The 16,573-nt window shown below is 46.5% G+C and overlaps 1 protein-coding gene across 10 annotated transcripts in view; it reads left to right on the top strand.

Moving 5' to 3' along the window:
- The window catches only part of NTRK3 (neurotrophic receptor tyrosine kinase 3), a 210,112-nt gene that overhangs the window by 190,461 nt on the left and 3,078 nt on the right, over positions 1-16,573 (top strand). For all 10 annotated transcript variants that reach the window (XM_065688480.1, XM_065688477.1, XM_065688474.1 and 7 more), the window contains one exon: positions 16,387-16,545. In XM_065688480.1, the coding sequence (XP_065544552.1) occupies positions 16,387-16,545 (159 nt within the window). The remainder of the gene's footprint in view (positions 1-16,386; positions 16,546-16,573) is intronic.

Genomic DNA, 16,573 nt, shown 5'->3' with positions numbered 1-16,573 from the left:
CCAGGGACCATCCCTGACTTGTGCTGTCCTCTCAACAGTTGTTTGGATGCTGTCAAATTAGCATGGACTAAAACCAGACCATTTGAACAGTTGGACTGTCACATGCCAGCCCTAACGCCTTTTGTCTGCTAGTCTAGACACAGCTTTGGTCTGACTGGTTGGGTGCTTGCAGCTGTGATTGAGGGGATGTCAACCATCACTGCACCACTGCTGCCCCCATCCCTTGCCCGCACGTTCAGTGGTGAGGGATTGGTGTGAGTTTGATGCTCTGACAGTGCAGAGGAGTTTGGGTTTGCCAAGGCGGTGGCTGATGTGATGCCACGTGAGTCAGCTGAGGGCTGGGAACACCTCTGTTCACCCATCATTCTGCTGTGCTTGCTGCATGCTGGAGCCTCTGTGCAGGGATGCTCAGCTTGGTGGGTCTTCAGCTGTCACAGCATTGCAGCAGCCACCACTAGTAAGTTACAGGGCTGCTGGAGGTGAGCTGCGGAAGCCTGTGAAAGGGGCAAACATTGAAGTTGGCTGTCCTTTGGGGTTTTGCTGCTGGCATACAAACAAGTGCTCTCATGATCCAGAAAGTTGTGAGCCTTTGCTTGAGCCCATTTTGGAAGTGGATTGAGCTAATCCCCCCAAAACCCACTGTCAGTGCGGAGCAGTTATGAGCCCTCATAAACTAAGGCAGGAAAGTGATGACTTCCACACTTTATTTCTCTGTATTCCCTGTGCCAGCAAGCCCAGAGAGATGGGCATAAATGTTTGCAAAGGAGCTGTGATTGGGAAAGATTAGCAAGGTCCAACTACCCGAACACCCCTGTTATACTGCTAGGGGAGGTGTGTGCTCCTGGCCAAGTAAGTGATACAGGATTGCTGTCCCACCACCCAGCCTCCTTCCAGTGCCACCACTGCTCCTCCTACCCCAGCAGCAATGGGGATTAAGCAAATGCCTACTTGCGTTAAGCAGTGGATCTCACAAAGCCCTCCTGGGATCCTGGATGGAGCAGAGCTCTGGCAGTTCCTGGCTGTTACCAGAATCACACTGGAGTGTGAGCTTAGCTACTGCTGATTTACGGGGGCTATGTCAGCGGATAAGATGATGTGCCATGGAAAGGTGATTTTGTTACTCCGATGCCTTTCTGAGCCAAAATTGAATCGCGGGGTGTGGATGGGAATTCAGTTCTAAGCTCTGATGTAATTTTGTATCCTCAGCCCTCAAGGCAGTTCTTGAAAAATTATTTCCCCCTGTGCCCTGACATTATTTTTTTGCCTTTCAATCATGTCCTTATGACAGAACAAATACTGGGGTTGACCTTTGCAATGTGACATAATAATATGTGACTTCTTTATAGCTTTTTTCATCCGAAATGCTTGCCACGCTATGCATCTGATCCTGCAACCACTTACCACTGGGCTTAGCACTCCCCGCTCTGAGCAATCCCTGGGGAAGCTAGAGGAGCACTCGTACACAGAAGTGCTATACCAGGTATTATTTGCAGGATCAGGCCCTGGATAAATGTAGCACATGTCTGTAAATAGCCAGAAGAAGGGGAAAGCCTTGCTTTCTGATTCATGGGGTTTATTTGCTATCAGAGTGCCATGCCCAGCACTAATGTGGCAGGTTCCCCTTGGCTAACATGTCATGGCAGGTAATGCTTGGGTCATGTTTATAGCTATCATCTGCAACCCTGTTGTTACTTACTATTTTCTCCCCAGCCCTGAAAGCATGCTAATTAATAAACTCCCTCAGCTTATCCTGCACCATTTGATCCTGCAGAAATCACAGCATTTTGTCTTAATAGCAAGTAGGAATTAGAGAATTAAAACTACTTAAGGGGAAAAAGGAGCATAACCACTTTCCCTGTGCATCCCCTTCTGAAGGAACCTCCGAAACGTCCAACTCAGCCCCCTTGGCTTGACAGAGGATGGGAATTCCAGACCAGTGAATGCTTGGGCTGGAAAATACTTTGGGCTCTGCTATTCCTGTAGTGAAAGGGAGAGCCCAGTTAAGTGCAGGGAGAAGAGGAGACAGCAGTGAGATCCCAGCCTTGGGCTGGGCTGCAGGACACTTCCATGTTACCAATGTCCTCTGCCACCACAGGAAATTCAGTTAGTCCTTCTGTGCCTCAGTTTCCCTGTGTTAAGGGTGATCCCTGCTCATCTTCAGTAAGGAGATGATACACATGCAAAAAAGATTGCAAGGGACACAGTCATGATGGTGTTGGGAGACAGGTAAGTACCTTTAAAAATCCATAGGGACCCTGTGAGCTGACACATTTGTGGTACTGGTTCAAGGACAATGAATTTTGGAAGTCCTTAGTAGCTGGAAAATGCAAAGAGGGAAGCGGGTAGGATCCTTGTGCCCACCTCTGCTTGGTATGTTCAGATGGGCAGAACCAAGAGAGACACCTGCTCTACCTTCTTGGGGATGGGAAGTGGTTAAATCTAGGGATGGAGACCCACTAACCATCAGCAGCCTTGTTGTTGTTTGCCATCAATAGGGCACTGCACCCTCCTCCCTCCCCCTACCCTTAAAAATAAATTCATTAGGAGTAGAGAGGGCTGGAAGGGATTCCCTGGATCATCAAATCCAATCTCCTGTTGCATCAATCACATCAGATTTATCCTTTTCATAATCAAGCACCACTATTAAATGTTCTCCTAAGGGAAGACAGTCCTCGAATCTCATTGCTTTAACTCATAGATGCTTCTAATTTCCAGTCTATGCTTAGTCATGGCCCATTTGTTAAACAGCAGGTACTTGGCACAGAAGCAAGAAATTTAACACAGTTTTCTTAAAATAACCATCCAGAAATCCTATCCACAAAAAAGTGCTGAGGTTGCAAAAGGGAACGTGCAAGGTCAGGTAATGATAATGAGGAGGCCCGAGCTCACACTTGCTGCTGCTTTGTAGGAGAGACTTTACATAATCACCTGCCGTTAATCTGTATGATCCAGTTGAGGTACATGGCAAAAGTACTCACGGAACAAAGGAACTTCTTTGCTATTCTGCTCCATACCATTCATTGTATAACCCTCTGCCTCTTTTGCCAGGTATAACCAACAGTGAGCTAAACTTCTGGCTGGGTTTCTCTTTCTTGGCAGGCTTTTCCATGCCATTTATTGCTTTACTGTATAAGCCATTGTACATACATTTACTGTACAAGCAGTCTTATTCACCCCGAACCATGGCAGAGGAGAGGGGCTGGTGCAGCACAGACATTGAAATGATGGGGTACTCTAGACCATGACTTGCTTTACAGTGTTGTCCAGTTATTTAATGAGTGCACAACGAGTGGGCAGGGGTGAGAAATAGCTGAGTACAGGCTGAGGTGCAAAAACTCTGTTACCCATCAGTTATGACCCAGCCCACAGAGTGCTAAAGCACACGGGAGTGGTACATACCTAGATCAGGTCAGAGTGACCAGAGTGAATAAGGAGGAAGCTCTCTTGCCACAAACAGGCAACTAGGACGCTGCATTCCCGTATTTGCTTATTTAGCTTGGCAGGTATTCAAGTGAAGCAGGCACAGAGGGAGGTGTCAGAGCTGATCTCGGTACCAGCGTGTGGGATTTTGACTTTCTATTTCAGTGCTCCTGTTTGGAAAAGAAATGCACTTAGAACCCCCCCTCCTTTTTTTTTTTTTTTTTTTTAAGCACTGTTTAAATGTCACCAGAATCGTACAGTGCCCACCTTAATGTTCCCAACAAATCAGGATATTTTATTAGTCTATAATCTGAAAATCATTACCGTAGTTACTATAAAAACCTGAAGCTCTCCAGAGAGAACGATGTCAGTGGGTACACAAATATATTTCATTGCCATAAAGGTACCAGGGGTCAGACAGGCAGCCCCCAGCCTCAGGGAGACAGGCTGTTAGTGTGGGAGGGAACCAAGTGCATCTCAGAGTGGGGTAGGAGAAAGCAAATCTCTGGGCTGGTTTTCATGGAGTCCTGCAGGGTGGATGCCTGGGGCTGTGCATGGCTGGTTTGGATGGTTTCAGAGCTCCCTTGTGGTGAGCTCCAGACTGCTCACTCCCATCATGGATGAGCTGCTCTGAATCTCCATCCGCATCCTGCTAATACAGAGTGGGTGCCTGTTCCCCTCAGGCATCCACATTCCTCCTGCATCCTTCTGAGTATGTTTCCTCCAGCACACAACGCCTATTGCAGGGCAAGCAGGAGGCAGTCGCACCCAGGAAGCAGCCCATACCTGCTGTCCCCAGCACCTGGAGAGGCTGGTTGATGAAATACTCCATGCTTTCTCAGGGTGACACCAGACATCCCAAAGCAGTGGCTTCTGAGCCGGTCCCTTGCTCTGCACAAAGCCAGTGGGCTTCTGCTAGTTACTTCTCACTGGCTTGGGAAAGTGTCAAATGGTTCAAAGATTAATTGCTATTTAACCAGCTGTTTTTCCATCCCTGCAGAAGGCTGCAGTGGAAAAGGCAGAAGTACTGGGATAATTTACCCTGGTATTACACAGCAGATTACCCTGTACTTATAAGGTCACCAGTAACCATGTAATTAGACCTCCAACGCAGGGAAGTCCTCGATAGGTTTCCAAACCACTCTTCTTCCCGGTGTCAGAGAAGCAGAGGGATGGCAGCAAAGTGCAGGCTGAAACCTCATTAGGTGCATTTAAAGCTGTTAAACAGTTTAAAGTTCAAGCTGGGGGAGGTGCAATGAGAGGGCAGCAAAGCCACCATTACCTGTCAGTGAGAGGGAGGGAGAAAACCCGGAGCAGTTTGTCTAGCAAATGCAGGAAAGCCAAAACAGAAAGGAGGGATTTGAGGGAGCTACGTGTGCAGGCAGCTGGGAGCTGAATGGCAGCAAAGGCTGCTGCTCTTTGAGCTTCCTCAGGGAGAGCTTTGCTACTGATGAAGGACTCTGCTGAGCCACAGCGCTGTGGGCCGCTGGGTCCTGACCCACTGGATGGTGTCCATGGGGCCATGTGGGATGCCAAAGCAGGGATGCCCCATGGATCAGGATGAGGGTTGGGCAGCAGGACCACCCCTCCTGTGCCTGCTGCCTCCCTGCCTCTTCCTCCCGGTTGCTGCCCTCCATTTTTCGCACGTACCCAAACAAAATACCTACTTGTGGAGCATTTTGAAGGATTCTATGATTCTATGATAAATGCCTTTGATTATCAAGTACAAATTCCAGTAGCAGCTCATTGTACCTCTCAAGTAGCTAACAAAGCACCAAGATGTTCTGATGAATATACAGCAAAGTGTAAAGTTAGATTGTGCCCTCCCCAGCCCAGGTTGCATTTTCCAACTAAGCACAGTCTCATGCAAGATGGCAGCTCCCCAGCAAGCAGCGTGCCAGTGAGACAAGTGTTCTTCTGAAGCCCTTCATGTAGAGAATCCAAGTCAAAGAGTAAAGTGGGTGCCTCTACAGCAATCATTGTTTTAAATACTCTGCTATTACACAGGCACATGTCTCTGACTCAGCCCCACAAAGAATATCCATAAGGTCGACAGCTTCTGGAGAGATACAGCGGAAACAAAGACAGTGTGAAGCAATTGATTGCTGAGGATAGAAAGAGCTGTATGTAAATAGTTTGTCTAAAGAATGATCAGTGTGGGGAGATGTGCTACCTGATTGCAAATATTTGCAAAGTTGTGAGCTTGAAGGTTAGAAAACATTGAGAGAAGCATATGGAAGTTAGCACAGGGATAAAGCAGTAAGGATGAGGCTGGGGAAAATCAGTGTGGCAAGCAGGAAATTTCCATCATGTAAGCAAGATTTGCTTGTGATTTCCTGAGGGAGGCTGTGGGTTGCCCACTGGGATATATGGATTGGCACCCATCAATACCTTAGCAAATCCTTTAGGTCCATCTCTCACAAAGAAAAAAGGGCAGAATGAAATTTAATCAGGTTTTTGTTCAGCTCTACTCTTTGGGCTGTAGAGCTGTTTCATATGCAGACATGCGTGTCATTGCCTGTGCATGCTGCATACACACACCTAGAGAGGCTCATCCAGAAGCAGTGAAACCAGCCAAGGCTTTAACCCTAGCATTTGTAGTCACGTTTCCCCTTGAAGTAAATGCTCCGGCAATGACATAATTGAGAACTGTCCTGTCTGCTCAGCATATGTCTGCAGGGGTCATTCATCCTATCAGACACTGCAGAACATTAGCGGTTTCTTTAGACTCACTTTCTCCTTCCGTCCTTCCTCTTGTGGCTAACCTTAATGGAGAGCTGGTGGCTAGAGACTCCGCTAGGAAAACTCACACTGTTTATTTGAGGAGCTGACTATCTAATCTAAAGCAGTCCTATCTTACAAGCAAAACCAGTCAGAAGTGTCCTTCTGGGTGCTGGGTTTGTGAAATGGTCCCAGTGGGGCTCACCGGGGTAGAACGTCTGGCTGCAGGAAGGGGAGCAGAATGCATCTAGTGATATCTGTGAGGGCCACTTAGTGCTCGAGGGCTCTAATGGCATCTGGGAACCAACCAGGTTCCTGTGTTTGTGGGTTTGCTCGTTTATTTACGCTCCTGGCTAGATGAAGTAGGGAGGAAGAATTTTAATACAGTGGTTGGAATGGATGGGACTCCAGCCGCTCTGTCCTTCTCAAGGGCATTTGGGAAACTTGATAAAGAATAGAGGAAACTTCAATGCACATGGAGTCTCAGGTGGAAAAATAGAGTAGAAGAGGATGCAATGCTTGATTCCTTTAAATTTTGCTTGCTTTGCAGCAAAACCCCAGATTCTCCTGTGTGTGCCACACCACTGTTAAACAGAGATGCTTCAGATAGGCATGGGAAGGGCATGTCCTGTGAAACCTGCCCTATTTATGTCTTAGGAAGTTTAGCCATCAGCATCATATATTCAACATATCTCTACAGTGGCCTAACTCATGGAAGCACAGGGGCAGGTTGGGGTTTGCCTGTGCTGTGAAATATAGCTCTCCACTCAGCTGTACCAGAGCTGGCACAGCTTTCCCACCAGCATTGATGAGTTTAATCACATCATTAGTAGGTGTGACACTGCAGCCTCTGATGATGAGCTCTTTATTTCAACTCGGCTTGCAATGTGTTTGTGTGAGATGCCATCTGTGCCTGCACTGCCTTCATTAGGAGAGAAAGTGTATGCATCTTCTGAAGTTGTTCTATATTTCTGTGGTGTTTCCCTGCTGAGAAACCTCTGTTCAACTGGAGGGTGAGAACTTGTACCTGAAGGAAAGCACCATCACCCAAAATGCTTAAACAGGCCAAATAAACCATTAGGAAGAGCACCACTGGGAACCGTCCTCAATTGGCCTGCAGTAAACTGGCTGGAAGGAATGATCCAGCTACTTTATTGCTGAAAGTTTTTCACCTTGCTAAAGCACTAAGGCCCCATCATCTAATCCAAAATACTGTGAGTTTCCAGGAAAGCAAGGAATTTCTGTTTTAAACAAACTTGATTTTTGTACTTCCATACCATGATTGCGCATAAAAGTCTCTGGGTTAACTGCCCAGTTTTCGACACAAAAGATGTTGCTATGATTTGTGGGTGCAGATCTGAGCAACTAACCTTCCCCTTTAAAAACTCCATGCTCAGCTATGTATTCCTTTAGATGCCCCTTGATCAACCAACAGGCAGCATGCTCACAGCGTTGCTCTGCTACTTAACAACATTCACAAATGACAAACCAGGCGGGATTCTTTATGCCACATAAAGAAAGGGACTGCTATCCTAGGAAGAATTTAGACTGGTTGTTAGGAAAAGACGTTGGAACGGGCTTCCTGGGGAAGTGGTGGAATCACCATCCCTGGAAGTGTTAAAAACCATGTAGATGATGCCCTTAGTAACGTGGTTTAGTGGTGGCCATGGCAGTGCTGGGGTAAAGGTTGAGCTTGATGATCTGAAAGATCTTTTCCAACCTAGTTGATTCTATGATTCTATATGGAGTTCCCATAGGCTGCATTGTTCTAAATATCTGTCTGTATGCTGCCAGGCCTATGCTCAGTGAATCTGACATTAACAAGAAATAGATTTCCAAACAATTTAGCCTAATGAATTTTGAATATTATTATGATTAATGCCAAGGCAATTGAACTGATTATACAGCATCCAGAAGCTAAGTAATGGAGCCTTATCTAAATCATGTATAGCCGTCAGTCAGAGATGGCTCTGGCTGCAGACAAAGATGGAATGTTAGTGGTTACCCAGAGGGGAGTCACTGTCAGGACTTAGAGAGAGGGACGACGGAAGGGGAGATTATGAGATACCAATTTGAAAGCATTTAGCATAGAGTGATCACACATGCAAGTGCTTTATTGGTCTTATTTCCTAAGCTGCATTTCTCAGGCCGTTTTGAGATTTTGCTTTTACATCACTAGGTTAAGATTTATTAGGCAAAGCTCCTTCTGACTTTCTGAAGCCAGCAACCGAGCTGATTTTCATTCTCTGTGTCACCAAAAAAGCAGAATCCTGATCGACGGGTTACTTGCATCATGATGGTTTAACTTCGCCTCTATCTGATTAGCTTTTGAGCTATTAAACGCTTCTTGTAGTATTACCAGCTCACTGCAAAATGATAATGCAGATCAGTCATGGGCAATTTCTGCTGACACATGCAGTGTTTGCAGACGACAGATCCCCTTTGAAGTTGGAACCAGCTGACAGCCGTGCTGCTTCATGGATATTGCAGGTCTCCGAGCAGGCCTGTCCTAAAAACCTGTGGTGCAAGGGTCTCCAGCCTGGAGACAACTTGGTAAATCCATACTGTCACTGACAAACCATCTGATGGCTGCAGTTTGAATAGGTTTAAGGGTCTTCCCAGCCTCTGCTGTAACCTGGGCAGTGACTAGGAGAAAGGTGGCTTAGTTTTTGCTTTTGAACAGCCCAGATGTGGTGACCATGTTGTGGCTGTGGTACGGAAGACCACAGAAGCCACCATCTGCATGCACAGTTTCCCAGTGCCAACACACAGCCTAGCAGTGGGACTAGGAAGCTGCTGGGTCTCCCACTACTAAATCCATCCCCAGTGATACCACTTTACTCTGTTGTCTGAGATCCTAGTTCTAGGTCCTGTTGTTCTGGACCACAAGAAGCTTTCAGTAGGTGGCCCATGGGATCAGGAAGCTGGTCACCTCCCTATCTGTGAAGGCTCTATCAGAAACTGTTAGCACAGGGCTTTAGGACCTGATAAGACCTAGTAAAGCACCCTCTTTACTGGGTGCTTTGCAAACTACAGCTGCTCCGCTCCCACACCTCCCCAGCTGAATGGCTGGGCTTTCTCACAGTTTCTGTCCTGCTGTTGGAAGTCATGGATTTTGGAGCATCTTCTCATATAAAAAAAAGGGAAAATGGCCTTTGTTCCTCTGCAGGCTGGTTGTGCAGCCCCTTCCTAGCAGTGGGTGCTGCTGCTTTCAGTTCTGGGAAGAAGAGAGGTGATCTGTGGTAAGCAGCACACCAAATACATTATTGGCAAACATGATTAAAAATATATGTACGATTACTCCTCTGTTTCCCTTTTCTTAAGCATCCTCTGCATTACCTCTGGCATTTCTAGATGGCAGATAATATAACTGAGAGGACTCTTGGGTACAGGCAGCTCTTAGAGCAGCAGTAATTTATCTCAGGCCGGTTTGAGGTAGCAGAATTTACCTCTAGCTGCAGCCACCCCTCCGTGTCTGCCCCCCCTTATTTGCATAAGTAATTGACAGCTTGTTAATGGCTCATTAGGAATGCTGAAAACCGTGGGATTAAAACACACTCAGTGGAGCAGGGAAGAGGGAAAGGGGGAGAAGGGCTCCTGTCCCTGCTTGCGAATTACACGGCCATTCAGGATTACAGGTCATAAAGCAAGTAGGTTGTTAAATGAAGTAAGGAAAAACAATGTCAATGGCAGGCTTTATTTTTAGACTCATGTTTAAACACGGTGTGTGCATCTGGGGGGAACAAACAGTCCCTTGCCAAACAGCAGGAAGGGTTCACCCCTTTCTCAGTTTCACATTAACCCTGCCTGGTCAGCCATTCCTGCTCCTGCGCAAGTCCATCTGGCTCCTTACATCACTTCATGACAAGGACATTTGGTTCATTTCCCCATTCTCTCTCTGGGTAAGTCCAACCCATTCCCCTCTGGCAGCTGGTAACTGGCATCTCCCCAGATTTGAGCAAGGCTGGATACCCAGCACAGCTGCATGCAAGTAGGAGAAACAGCTACAGGTTGCTCTGTGTGTTTTGTGTATCTGTAAAACCCCTCTATGCTCCCTTGCAAATTGCTGTGAGATGCCTTCAGTCACAGCACGCAGGGGAGCGGGCAGCAAGCCCCATGTTGCAGCACTGCCAGAGCCTGAAATGGAAGAGGTGGTTGCTGTAGAAAGTGAAGGTTAGGAGAGGATCATATCTGCTATTCCCAGAAAGCAGAGTTTATGCACATGGAGTGCTGCATGGTGAGGACACAATAACTCAAGTAAGCTGAAATGTTTGGCAGAAGCTTTTTGTGGTTTGCTGACTCTTTTTAAGCTCATGTTCAGCCCTGGCTTTGACAGCAGCAACAGCAGAGGCAGAAGACCTGAAGGCAAGGACAGGGCTATGCCAAGAGTTTGTGGTGACGGCTTTTGAATCACTTAGAAGAGGATCAGCCTGGGGGCTGGTACAGCCATAATGCATGATACCTTTCAGTTAAGAGAACACCTTGGGGATTTTTTGATGCCAGGGTAATCCCAGCAGTGGTGCAATCTCTGATGTAGGTAGCACCTTTCTTTCTGGATAAGCTATAAAGAAGTTACAGATAAAGTACTTGGGAATAGCATCCAGTCACAACTTGCAGTTAAATTCAGCTACCTCTGAGGCAAACAGCTCGGGTACTTAAGAGCCTAGTAAGGTGACAGCTAAAACTATGAAGTGTGGGACAGCTGGGGCTCAGCAAAGCTCAGCCCTGTCTGGCACGTCAAAGTTAATCCCTCTGCTCTGCAAAAGGTGCCCAGGAGTCTGTCAGGACTCACACAGGTGAAATACAGGCACATCTGATAGGGAAAGGTCTCAGTGCTGCTGAATCCTGCACTGAAGGTGGGGAAGGGGTGTCTCCTCCTGGATTCCCAGCCATGAGCACATGCTGCCTTTTGCTCTGCCCCTGAGCAGCCACCCTCTCGTGCCCCGACCTTATCTGTCAAACTTGATCCGCAGCAGTTTTGTTTGTTGTTTGTTTTTCTCCAAGAGCTCATCTTAGCCAAACAGAGAAGCTTTTCCAGCTTTCTTGCTTGCATTGCTTTTATTCTTGCCCTTGGGTTCTCTCAGACCAGAATGATGCCCAGAACTGCTGTGTAACACATCCTGCCTGCAGCAGGAATCAGTGTGTCCTGATGGGGACATACATCTGGCTGCTGGGGAAGGTTCAGAGCTAAGCATCTTCCAGGGATCAGCCAGCTCCTAGAGCTGAGGACTAAAGGACATATGTTCTGGGGCAGCACAGCCTGGGATGACAGCCAGGTCTGCAATTAGAGAAGATCCCAAGTTATCCCTACCTGCAGCAGCAGGAACAGAGACAGCAATTGTACAATGTGTGTCTTATCACTAGGTTGAGTGGACTGAGTGTTAGGTGGATTTTCCTGGAGAGAAACTGCCAAGGTCTCTAATACCAGTACATGATTCCTTACAGACTCAAACGTCTCAGCTTCCTGCACCTAGAAGGAAAGTTCAAATAATGCTGTATCATATGAAGACACCTACATTGGTTCTTGTGATTTTCCTAAGGCAAGAGCAGAGCCTCCCTGAAGTATTGCCAGGAATGGGGAGAAAGCTGTCAAATGACCTTGGAAAACAAAAGCACTGATTTGGTTTTTATTTTATTTTGAAATGGGGAAAGAAACTGCACGAAAAGGAAAATAAAACACAGTGTAAGAGTATGACCAAGAGCAAACTCTTTTCTTATCTGAGATCCATGAAGCAACATGCAGCTAGGAGCATGGAGTGGATGGTTTAGTAGCTCCCCCCTAAATGCTGGTTTGGGCTGAAGCCCTGGTGCTTGGATATGAGCTGGGAGGGGGAAAACAGGGCTGCCCACCAAGAGCTGCCTTTAAAGGGTTAGCATCTGAATTCCCACCAGTCCAAAGTTCTCATGAGGGTTTTTCAGCCCTTCACTTTTGTTTTCCATAGTACCTTTGTTAGTGGCCCAAACCGTAGATATATTGCACAGTCTTCACTGAACACTGCTGCTCCACTGCCTGCTGCTGTACTGTCAGACTCATTGGGGATAACATGTCATATTTCCCTTCCTAATCAGCTGGATATCATTCAGAAAGCTGGGACAAGGAGAACTGTTTCCCCAGGCACCAGCTTTCCTTGGTAGCAGTCAAACCTCAAGCCTTATAATACTACTTATACATAGCACTTATATAGCTTTACATCTTCAAAGTGCTGTACTAGCATTAAGTAATTATGTCTCTCCCTAATGGCCATTAATGCTGGCCTTTCACAAACCTCCCCCAGCTCCCCAAGGGTCATAGCTAATACAGCAATAAGCTGCTTATAGGGGGTAGCTGGTTATCTTGCAGGTCTACAGGCTTGGATGTGTAATGAGGCTGCAGAGCAGGGGCCAGGTACCCTGGAGTATCAGAACCATGCGGCTGTAGACCAGGTCATGCACATGGGAGTATCCATTAGAAAAGAATAGCAATGAGTAGGTGATACTACGGGTGACACTTGAAACCGAGACAGAAGAAACTTTGGCTGCTAAGAGGATATGCACTGATTCCTCTACCAATTACCAGGATAGCACTGCAAACTGAAAGAGCAAAGCAGTGGGAATAACATGTCAATGTGGGCACAGGGATTTGATCTAGGGAGAGGAAGTTAGAGAACTAAAAACGTCAAGCAAAGCTAGACAGCCATGGCAATGGGATAAAGAGGCCAGTCTGCAGGTCTGTGAAGTGTTTAAAATAACAAGGAGAAAAGGTTAGCTTGGGAGCATCATAGGATTTATAGAGAAGAACAGAAGAGGATTTACTTGCCTTATTTGCTTGAAAGCACATCCCTCTTCCAGGTTGTGGATGTTGCAATGCCACTGTTTGAGGACATATTGCTCTTAGGGGCCTTCAGAAGATGAAGCTGCATGATGGCTAGGCTCCCCCATCCCTGGCTCCCAAGGGAAATGCAGGAAGATGGGATAGGAAGATGACATGACTGGTTTAGAAAAGACTCAGAAGTAGCACGCTCCTGATGAGCATCAGTCCTGCATGGTCACTTATTTGTGAACCCTGCCAGGCCCAGCTCTCAGCAAACAGGTTTGACTGAAACAAAAACAATGCTTCTCTCTAAAGGCATGGTAGCGGTTGCTTCCACCAAAGATGTGCCATGCAAACTGGCTTTAAAAAATAAAACACAGAATCCTTTTTTCAGCCTGATTTAATAGCATCATTTTGCTTTTATATTTCTGGCAAATAGCTGGTCCTGTAAAAGAAGTATGTATCTGTGGGAATCACGTGCAAGTCTACAGTGGCATAACCCAGCTCATAGCCACTACATGTTGTGCAAAGGATTTCCATCACCCTGGACACACTCTGCTTCCTATGGCATCAGTAGCACAATCCCTCTGTGCTCAGCTCTAAATCATTTTGTTACATCAGCAAATAACAGTGAATGGCTCACTGCAGACCAGGAAGACTTGACTTAGTGTTCACTCACTGTACAGCTTCAGAGCAGGGCCTTTCCTTGCCTTCCTGCATCTGTTTCCTCATCTGTGAAACGGGAATTTTAATCCTAATCAGTTTGCAAGGGAAGCAATAAGGGATAGCCAAAGACAATGCTTTAAAATGTAACAGTCAGCCTTATGTGCTAGGCTAGACACTGGAGTGGTTTTATGGTACAGTTTAATTGATGCCTGTTTTGCTTATAGCTAGTTGGTAAGTGCAAGACTTGACTTAACATTTGTGCTCAAAAATGTGGCACCCTATTTGAGATGCAAAAAATACCTCTGCAAAGAATAACTGTGAGCACAGCTGAGACATATTTTGGGATCCAGACATTTCGCGGAAGCGCTTGGGTTTATTTTTGTGTTTGTATTTTTTTCCCCCAATTAATTTGATTATTACTTATTACCAGATTAACTTCCAGTAAAAGAAATGTCCCACATGGCATACAGGCTTGAGAGAAATGCTTTGGTAGTCCTTGGACTCCACCATATGAGCTAAGCCAGGGCTGTCATCACGTCACTGGGAGAACTGTTGACTGTGGATGTCACTTTACTGGCAGTTCTTCACCAGGATGTGTCTAGAGGAGACCAAAGACCTCAACTTTAAGTTATTAGAACCGAGATGGGACTGGTTTCTCAGCTCTGCTTTCAGCGCCACACCCTCAAGTGGTGTAAATCAGGGCCATCCCATTCAAAGAATGCTGCTGTCATACTGTTTATGTGAGCTGAGGAGACCTGGTTCATAGGTTCCAAACAGCTGTAAGACCTGTTCAAAAGGGAGTTAACTGTGCTCAGTACATTGTACTGCCTGTAATTTCAAATGATCCTGCAAGATTCAGGATACTGCAAATGTAGAGAGCTTTGTTAGTAATTATTTTGAGGTTGCTGGAAAACTTAAAGGAGAATAAAATAAGCATTAGAACAAAACAGTTTTTGCGACAATCAGGTTTGATGGATGTCCTGATCTGTTGATAACATTTCCTCAAAGCCCTCCACAAGAAGGGAAAACAACTTGTAAAGCCGGGAACGCACGGAAGAGCTAAAATAACAGCCGGGATTTCAAAGGAACAAAGAGAGAAAAGCATATTTCCATTTTCATTATGGGAGAACATTCTTGGGAGTTCAGAGCAGCAAGCTGAGAACACACCACCAAGCCGTCTTTAAACACGAGGTGTAGAGCTGCAATGAGCTTTTTATCTTCATGCATCCTAGCTGTAAGCACTCAGGAAACAAAGATGTTCCTGAGACTTTTAAAACTCCTTCTTGCTTTTGAGGGAAGGTGAGTTTCGGAGATAGAAAAAGGGCTGTTCTGCAGACCTCCAAGGACAACATTGCAAACCTGGGTCCAAATTCTGTCAAACCCCAGCGAAGTCTGACTCCCACCCACTGTGCAGAAAGCCTGCAAAGCATCATACCCATTTCACACCCTGTTCCAACACACCTCCCCTCTTGCTTTCAGTGTCTCTGTACTGACCCTTCCCTACACTAGTTCTGCTTTAATCAGGCAAAGAAACCTGTGGCAGCTTGGGAAAACTGGCAGCTCAGCGGAGAGCTTCTGTTTGTACAAGAAAAAGTCTTGTTATTTTCAATAGCTACACATGGTGGAAACCTAAATATCAGATACCTTCTCCCCTCATCCCTCATAGGACTGGAGAGATTTCAGCCTGTTTGATTCCGTTGCGGTGCTACAGACTTACTAGCACTTGCTGTTTTGGTGTCCATAATGAGACAAGCCGCCTTCCAAGCAGTGCCACAAAAGTGCTTTTTCTCATCACCAGTAAACCCTCAGACACTTTGCCCCCAGCAGAAGCGAGTGCTGGAGACTTGCAGCCATCCTGCTTCCAGCACCGGCTGGTCTTATCAATTAGCTATTTCCTCACAGATGGTGCTTCTTATGTAGAAGGACAGAACAGAGAAAAACTTGTCCTGCTCAGAGCCACTTGTTTAGACATCTCTAGTGAACCCAAAGGTAAATCCATCTGCTTTGAAACTGTCTGCATGTGTCCTGCAAACCTGCTGTATACCTGCTGGATTCATATGCCCTAGGGAAAGGTAGATCTTGCCTAAGAAAGTGGCTTTCCCTAGCTTGGCATATCCAAATGGGACTTTCCCCTCAGGCTTTTCCACTTCCAAACTCTCCAAAGGGGCTGGCTTTCCTTCCTCCATTATATGCTTGGCATATACCTGCCTAGAAGAGCCTATTCTTTACAAACAGACCGCCTTTTTGCAGTGTGGTCCTGCAGTCACTTACATATTCAAAGCACTCTTTGGAAGGGCTTGTAGCACAGTTTTATGAGCACAAAATCTTTAACGCCATTAGGTGATGTGCAGATGCCTGTGCATGGCTTGTAGAAAACCTTACTAAAGAGGAACAAGCCTCAATCTGTGTTTCTGGTGGGTGCTTCAGAGGCCCTGCAATACTCAGTGCAATACTTGTTTCTTGTCTTGCCTCTGGGTTCATCAGACTTTGGGGTTGGAGCAGGCTGTTGGCGTTTTGTCGTATGATTTCTTTACAAGCCCATTTTGGGAGGAGAGGACGTCATTTATCTTGATACACTTCCCTCCCTATCCATCATGTTAACCAGGTGGGATCGGTGGGTGAGCCCATGGGCGGTCGGGGAGGCAGTAGCCAGCCCAGCATCTTTTAACAGCTCTTTGTTGATGGAGCTCACAGGGAGACCCTGAGTTTGTCACCACATCATGTTAGGGCTGACCCCTTCCTCAGAGCTCTCATCACTCAGATTTCCTTGTGCCTTTGCCCTCACCCAGGTTGGAGGACACACCATGCTGCCTATCCGCTGGATGCCTCCCGAGAGCATCATGTACAGGAAGTTCACAACAGAGAGTGACGTTTGGAGCTTCGGGGTGATCCTCTGGGAGATCTTCACATATGGGAAGCAGCCCTGGTTTCAGCTCTCAAACACAGAGGTACAACAGTGCTGAGATACCTCAGCTG

The sequence above is a fragment of the Lathamus discolor genome, chromosome 8, assembly GCF_037157495.1.
Source record: "Lathamus discolor isolate bLatDis1 chromosome 8, bLatDis1.hap1, whole genome shotgun sequence".
Lineage (NCBI taxonomy): Eukaryota > Metazoa > Chordata > Aves > Psittaciformes > Psittacidae > Lathamus > Lathamus discolor.
This window is presented reverse-complemented; position numbering and strand designations above follow the sequence as displayed.